The following is a 7,690-nucleotide window of genomic DNA, read 5'->3' on the forward strand; positions in this document are numbered from 1 at the left end:
CGCCACACCGGCCGCCCCTCCAGCTCCAGCAGCTGGTCGCCGGGCCGCAGCCCGGCCGCGTGCGCGCTGCTGCCGTCCTCCACCGCCAGCACGTAGCACGGGCCCGTGCCGCCCAGCTGGAAGCCAAACGCCTCGGGCCACTCCTCGTTGCTCGTCGGCATCGCGGCAACTGCAAAGGAAGCGGGAGAAAAGGGGCTGAGCTGGTTCTGTCCCTTGCGGACAAGGCCAAGCCCTGCGAGGGCCATGCGGCTTCCTCGAGCCTGCGCTCTGGTCCCCACTCCGTGCTTGCACCTGGAGCAGAAAGGCTGCAAAAGGGGATGCTCATCATGTTGGTGCATTGTTTTGCTCCCTAAAAATGGCTTTTATTCTTCTGCCAGCCCTGCCAGGGCAATGAGCAATGAGGAAACAAGTGGAACTGAATGAAACATTGATGTTTAACATGAAAAGCCAGCACATGAGCCCGGGTTTCACCTGCTGGCTGCATGTACATAACCCACCTTGCCCATGGAGATGGCTTCAGTCTCTTGCTTACAGTTACCTGTGCAGCAAAACAATTATTTCATAATTCTGACATGTCACGTTAATAAATAGCTCAGGCAGTAATTTGAGACAGCTCTATTTTAACTAACTCGTCCCAAAACTCAGCATCGCTTGGACTCGATGATCTTGAAGGTCTTTTCCAACCATAACGATTCTATGATTCGGTGTTTTCTGCAGTTGCAAGCTACAAAAACGTTTTAATGAGAATTCGTCAGCTCCTCTCAGCCTTGCTGGGGATATTTCCTTTTGCCCCCCAGGAGCGAGCAGGCCAGAAGTGTCCTGCGTGCAGCATTAGCCTCGCTACCTGGGGGGAGCCTCTTCACAAGGACTTGTTATTTTGAAGTCAGACCCTGCCTCCGTGGACTCAGTGTTGAAGGAGAAACAGGGCACCTCAGCCACTAACGGATAGGAGTTGTCCGTGCCGAAGCTGCACTCGGACCTTGGGATTTTGAAGCTTTACGTGCAGTACAGAAAAACAACAGCCCCTTGCAAGGTGTGTTGGACCCTCAGGATGTGTAAGTACACACATTGATTCTCCATTGACACTTGCTAAATTAATCTGCATGGGGATTTTCACTTCATTTGATCTCAGCTGTCAGAGAAGATGCTTTCTATTTCCACATTTATTTCAATTGTGTTACTTAACACACATTAAGCATTTACAAAAATGAATATACATTTAAATTATTTTGTCTTGTTAAGTCATCTTACAGAGATATCTGTGCATCTCCTGTCTTATTTGCCCCACAGCAGCCGCTTTCTGCCTTCCCTGTGCTCGCACAGCTTGTTAGGGCCCATTGGGAAACTCAGGACCACATAAAGGTAAAGAACCATTTCACATCTTCATCTCATCACTGTCGGGATGACCTGCCTATGATCTGAATGACCAAGAGACATTTCTGGGAGAGATCTTCCCTGCTTTGTGCAAAATTCAGCGGAGATGAAAACACTGTTGAATATCCTATTATGGTCCAAAGAGATGAAAGACATGTTTCTAACGTTCACTTTCAGCAGAGGTAATATGGAACAGCTTGCTCGGAGAGGAGTGTGAGGGCAGCAGGGAACAGAGCATTACTGCAGAAAAGTGTGTTAATAACTAGTCTGGTCTGCTATTGCAAACAGCTACTCAATACTGTACTGTAAAGGGCCCCGGGAGGGTTATTTTATAAGAAAATACTAAAAGAACCAAACAATATGCTGCAACTGACACCATAAACATAAAAAAAACCCCTGTCCTTTGTACAGCAGTGCTGACAAAAATGATACATAAATATCATGATTATTATATAAAAAGAAAATGAAATTGTTAGACTATATCAACATGTGTAGATGTCAAGGACAGGGAGGCAGAACTTGAGGTTGAGGCCCAGAGGCAAGTTCGGCACAACAAAATGAACCCGTCAGAGCAAAAGCCTCAACCCCACCAGGGTGTTGGGCAGGGGTTTGGGGTGCTAGCAGGTTTGGGGTGCTGGGCTGGGGTTTGGGGCTCTGGCAGGTTTGGGGCACCAGCAGGAGCCCCTAAGCGCAGGGAGGCACCAGGAGCGTGGCCTCCCCGTGCCGAGCACCGCAGCGAGCCGAGGAGCCGGAGCCGGCGGCGCCGACCCTGCGCTGGGAACGGCCATGACCCCTTCCCGTCTCCCAGCGAGGGCTGTGCGAGCAGGAAAGCACTCACAGAGCTGCAGCCGCCGCGCTGAGCCTAGCAGGGTCCCGGCGGGAGCCGCTTTGTCCCGCTGCGGCTTTGAAGCTCCCCCTTCCTGCTTCTCCTTGAAGGCTGTAGCGCCTGCCCGCACGCATCCCGGCTCCTCGCAGCAGCTCCCAGCTCCGGCGTCCACGGAGCAGCTTCCCGGACTGCCTGGGGGAGCATCCCTGGAGCCCGGGAGCAGGCAGGATGCCGCATCCCTGGAGCTGGGGCCGCTCCGGGCAGGAGCGCTGCAATTCTCGGCAGGGTTTCTCCCCCCATGCACATAAGGCAGTCGTTATATCGGCTTCCCAATCGTCTTACCCCGGAGCTGCACCCTGCCAGGCACCCCGAACTAGCAGCAGGCACAGGGATAAAAGTCTCTCCTTCTGTTCTAATTAGCTTCATTTTCATTGCAAGCACTATGGACAGACTCGTTACCTTGCTGGTGCTGGCTGAGCCTAGTGCTGCCCTGAGGCTGCAGATCTGAGTGGAATTAAGACCTGGAAGGAGGCAAAACAGATTAGGGGTCATCACGTGGGGAAATCCACCCGGGCAAATCTGGAAAGACGGTGGCTCCAAAGCAGCAGAACGTGGTGCTCCCCTCAGCTCCCGTGGTAGCCTGGGCATGCGCACGCTTACTTGGTCCTTTTAACAGGTGATCTGGGCAGAAAACTGGAGGCTTGGGCAGTCTGTCTGCCAGAAAACATGGAATATGCTGCAGCCATTGTGGGGCCTCGACTAACGCCATCAAAACCGCTCTCTCCTGTAATGTTTGTCATTTGCGCTGTAGACACCGAGGCCGTGCTCAGCGCGGGAGCGGAGATGGTCCCGCAGGACACGGCCCCGCGTGGGCACCGGCGCCACATTAAGCTGCTCCTGCTGCTTTTCTCTTTTGCATCCTCAGCACTTAGGGATCCCACGGCTTAGCAAGCTAAGAGGTTTTAGGGTATTACACGTCCTGCTGCAACAGCAGCACAAGCAGGAGCCCGCGCCAGAGATACGCTGATAGGAACCCTTCCCTTGGCTGCACCAGCGTGGGCTGGATGTGAAACAGCCCCACGGGAAGCTCTGATGTGGGGCACTTGACACGGGCTTGAATAGCGTTTGGGAGCGGGAGCTGCAGGGAGCTGCGCAGCCAGCTCGTCCACGGACACGGCGCTGCGGGGCTCTTCCTCCCGCTAACGCCTTCCTGCCCGTGAACGTGTCACCGCTGCAGCAGGTGGGCAACCTGCCTCCTTCCACCTCTTGCTCTGCTCGGTCCAGCACCCACGTGCCCAGGCCAGGGGGACACTTTGCTGGAGATGAGAGGGCTTCATGCCATGTCCCTTCTGTCCTAAGGGGTTGTGAATTTGCAGAAACCAGATTTGCCCAATATGAGGTCCTTGGTGCATGGAAGGGGAATGTCTTCCACCATAAAGTTGACTCCTGGGGGTTTCAGAGGTGTTATTTTGAACAAACTGTTGTGACGCCTGTGCCTGCCATTTGTGATGAGTGTGGCAGTCCTCAGCCACCTCTGCTCCAGGGTCTGATTCCCAGGGGAGGTTTATACCTGACTGGTTTTCCTACACAGATTTGCAAGAGGTTTTTGTTCGTTTGTTTGTTCACAGAAAGAATCCTTTGCATTAGAAGAACACCGCTGTCTAACCAGCCTTTTCTCTTGTTATTTCCCTTTTTCAGGCCTCTTTTCCAGTTCTCTTGTGCAGGTTGCCACATCCCCAGATGTGAAGCCAGAAGAAAGGGATGTGATTTGTGTGGCCATAAACACGTGGGGCTGCGAAGTCAAAGAGCATTGCAAGCCCCTGGCTAACCTGGCGCGCTCCCATCACCAGATCCAGCCTCAGCGGGTATTGCATTTGTTCGGGAAAAGAACAGGCACTGCAGGAATGAGATGCCGTGGCAGAACTAGAGGCCTGTATGGAATGATTTAGTCCTGAACTCCCCTGCCGTGGTTTAGGAGGTTGAATGCTGGGTGGGAAAGCAGGGCTGCAGATTTGGATCAGGGCTCGCTGGCAGGAGCGGCGGGAGGGGGAACGCGGCAAGGGGGAGGTCGGTGCCAAAGTGACACGTGTTGGCAGAGGCGCCTGAGGATCCTGCGGAGCTGCTGGCTCCGATTCCTCCTCCTGTGGGCAGCAAAGTCACCCAAGGTGAAACACAAGCGTGGAGCGCAGACGCGCTCCCGCTGCTGCGGCCAGCACGTTCCCGGCGTGCCCCGGTAGCCTAGCAAGAATATCCTGATTAGAGAAGAACTAGGAAACTGGGATAGTTGGTCACTGCCCCTGTGCAGCCTGGGAAGCAGGAGCACTGAGCAAGGAGCAAATGGCAAAATGAAGGATGGCTTCCTTTCTCACTATTTTTAAGTGACAAAATGCATTAAGACATAGACAACAAATTTCAGGCCTTGCAAGAAATTAATTATGGAATTCCAGGCTAAAGCTATGGATAAGAAAGATCTAAGGTGTAGATTTCCACACCTGACAAAACTTGTAACTGACTTTTGCTGCATTTAGGTTGCTAGATCTAGAGGTTGCTAGTTTAGGCTGCTAGGGACTAGAGCTCAGAGCAGAGCCGGTGCCAGTGCCTGTTCAGTGGCTCCATGGTACTCACTGCATTTACTTCTGTTGGTGCCCGCTCTGTGCCCCAGGAATGTGTTATTTTATTTTAAAACTCCATGTCACACGTTGCAGACAAACAATCCACACGGTTTTGCACAGCACTCACAGTAACGCCAGCGGCCCAGCCAAGGGCCGCTTCGCACCTTGCCAAACTCACAGGGATACAGCTAACATTGCAGATATTGCTGCACTCGGAGCACGATACAGTTTGTGCTCGCTGTCAGCAGGGGAAAAACCCAACCTCCTTTGCAGTGTTCTGTGGCAGGAGCAGAGCGGCCGCGCTCCGCGCTAGCGCTCCGGGAGAGCGGAGCCCAGGGAATCCAGGCTGCATTTCTGCCTCTCCCGGCCTCTAGCCTGCTGCATCGCTGCTCAGCAGGGGAAGGAGGAAAAGAGGATCCCTTTCCCGAACACAACCTCGTGGCCAGCCCGCCTGGGCGTGCGGCTCGTCCCGCCGTCGCGCGCACCCGTCCCGCGTGCTCGCAAGGCTTACCTGTGGCGGCCGGGACGGCGCCGGCGGCAGGCGGCAGCGAGGCGGCGAGCTGGCCGACCATCACCGCAGCCTCCGGGCTCTGGATCGGTTACGCGGCGGCCGCGTGGGTTCTCCGGCAAACCCGAGCCGGCCGGTAACCTGATCAGCGCCGCGTGGTTTCAGTTGACGGCCGCGGGACCCCCCGCACCTCTGCCTCTAACCGTGCCCATCCATCGCTGCCCAAGGGCCGCTAATTCACCGGTTTTTACAGCATCGGGGACGTCTGGTGCTGGAGGAGGCTGCTCGCTGCCGGATAGAGTCAATAACCCCCAGAGCCTCTGCACAAGCCAGGGGGATTTCACCTGCTGCAACAAATATGATGCATTTTTTTCAACTTTCTGAAAGCAACACAGGTTTTAGTGCCACACAGAGCTAGGTGGGACATTTCAACCTTCCGGATCACGTCCTGCTTTGAGAGCAGGGGACTTTTCCCACGTCTTTTCCCTTCGGCTCGCATTGCAACGAGCCGCCTCGGGCCACAGCAGCTCCCGACACAGCGAAATGATTTCACCCTGACGTTCCCTCTGTCACTTTATTCTTCCTTTCCTGCTGTGGAAGCAGGGGAAGGGCCTCACACAAAGAGCAGAGCTGCGGTGTGAAGCGGTTCAGGAGCAGCAGGCTGCTTTCTAGCTCCATCCACAGACCCTTCCCACTGCTCTTGTCCCGCAGCGGCTACATCTGACACTCGTGACGCTCCTAACTAATTCCCTTTCCCTCCCCAGGGCCGCCCGTCTCGGCTCCGCTCACCAACCACTCACCAGCAGGGCTGAGCCCTGATTTTTCCAAATGCTTCCATGAATAGAGACACTATCTTTTAACTTTTATTTTTATTTTATTTTATTATTTCATTTCATTTCATTTCATTTCATTTCACTTCACTTCACTTCACTTTATTACGAACCAGTGCAGGCCCCAACCCTGGGCGGGTTCCCCCTCTGGCCATGTCCCCCGTGCCATGTGGTGGCCTTGTCCCCCCGACCTCCGCACATTGGCGGTGGTCTGCACGCCGCCTGTGCGTCACCTCTGTGTGTGTGTGTGTGTGTGTGTGTGTGTGTATTTGTGTGACTGTTTGTCCCCGCGGCCCCGCTCGGCTCGGGCTCGGCTCGGGCGGGACGGGCCACATTTCAGCGGTTGGTGCGGCCGGCCCAGCGAGGCCTCGCGCCGCCGCCACCACTTCCGGGTGGCTCCCGGTTGCTAGGCAACGCCTTCGCAGGCGATCCCCGAGCGCTGTCGGCGCTCCATTAGCCGTCCTGGGGAGGAGGGGCGGCGGTGAGCGGCTCCGCGGGGCGCTGCGGGGCGGGGGGACAAGGACGGGACCCCCCCCCCCCCATCCCCGGTCCTTGTGCAGGCCGGGCCGTCCACACGGCCGGTCCCTGGTGTCGCCCCCGGCGCCAGCCGCCCTCCTGCCCGCCTCCCTCCGGCCTGCTGCCCTCTCAGGGCCTGGGGGTGCCCCCGTGTCCCCTGGAATGGGTGTCCTGGGGGTGTCCCCTGGACTGGTCCCCTGGGGGTGTCCCCTGTCTCGGTGCCCCCCCCCGTCCCCTGTAATGGAGGTGTCTTCTCGCATTTTGTGTCCCTGTCCCCCCCAGCAGGCCCATTTTAACAAGCCGCCCCCCCCCCACGGCCTTCCAAGGCCTCGGGTGCTTTCCAGGTGCTCCCCGTGCTGGGGAAGCGCAGGAATACGGGAACGTCTCCTTGAAATAACGGCCACTGCCTCGCGCGGGGCCTTGTGCCCGTCGCCGGGCCTCGCGGCGCCTCCTTCCCGGGGAGCGCTGGCGGGCGCGCGCGCGGCGTGGGAGCGCTCGGCGCGGGCGGCTCCGCGCGCTGCCAACAGCCCGCGTGCTCGGCAGGGCTCGCCATGGACTTCGCGACGCTCCTCGTGCTCTACGTGTGCTGCGTGGCCGCCACGGCCGCGCTGCTCTGCCTGCGCGCGGGGAGGAGGCCGCGCCGCGCCGCGGCCCGGGTGAGCCACCGGCCTGGCCTGCGCCGGCGGACATCGGCGCCGCTTGCCTTGCTGCTGCGTGGGAAGCGGCCGCTGTGCGGGTTTGGGGTGCTGCAGGCCGTGTGTCGCAGTCCGTCACCTCTGCTCCTAGGGGAGCACTGAGATCAGAAGTAGGAGAGCGCTTCCCTCCACCTGCCAAAAACCCGGCCAAGGTGGCAGTGCAAAGCACGGGCCTCTGTGGCGCTGGGTGTCCTGCTCGGGGGTGTCCTGCTCGGGGTGTCCTGCTCGGGGTGTCCTGCTCGGGTTGTCCTGCTCGGGGGTGTCCTGCTCGGGGTGTCCTGCTCGGGGGTGTCCTGCTCCGGGTGTCCTGCTCAGGGATGCCCTGCTCG

At 57.5% G+C, this 7,690-nt stretch overlaps 2 protein-coding genes across 2 annotated transcripts in view; one reads left to right on the forward strand and one right to left on the reverse strand.

Moving 5' to 3' along the window:
• GRID2IP (Grid2 interacting protein) overlaps positions 1 to 5,384 on the reverse strand; it is a 41,495-nt gene extending 36,111 nt beyond the window's left edge. Inside the window, exons 1-2 of the mRNA XM_026053889.1 lie at positions 5,324 to 5,384; positions 9 to 169 (exon numbers count right to left, since the gene is read on the reverse strand). Coding sequence (XP_025909674.1) covers positions 9 to 169; positions 5,324 to 5,384 — 222 coding nt within the window. The remainder of the gene's footprint in view (positions 1 to 8; positions 170 to 5,323) is intronic.
• Positions 5,385 to 7,217: 1,833 nt separating this feature from the next.
• ZDHHC4 (zinc finger DHHC-type containing 4) overlaps positions 7,218 to 7,690 on the forward strand; it is a 5,941-nt gene continuing 5,468 nt past the window's right edge. Inside the window, exon 1 of the mRNA XM_026053890.1 lies at positions 7,218 to 7,322. Coding sequence (XP_025909675.1) covers positions 7,218 to 7,322 — 105 coding nt within the window. The remainder of the gene's footprint in view (positions 7,323 to 7,690) is intronic.

The sequence above is a fragment of the Nothoprocta perdicaria genome, unplaced genomic scaffold, assembly GCF_003342845.1.
Source record: "Nothoprocta perdicaria isolate Ctin4 unplaced genomic scaffold, notPer1 scaffold_12, whole genome shotgun sequence".
NCBI lineage: Eukaryota > Metazoa > Chordata > Aves > Tinamiformes > Tinamidae > Nothoprocta > Nothoprocta perdicaria.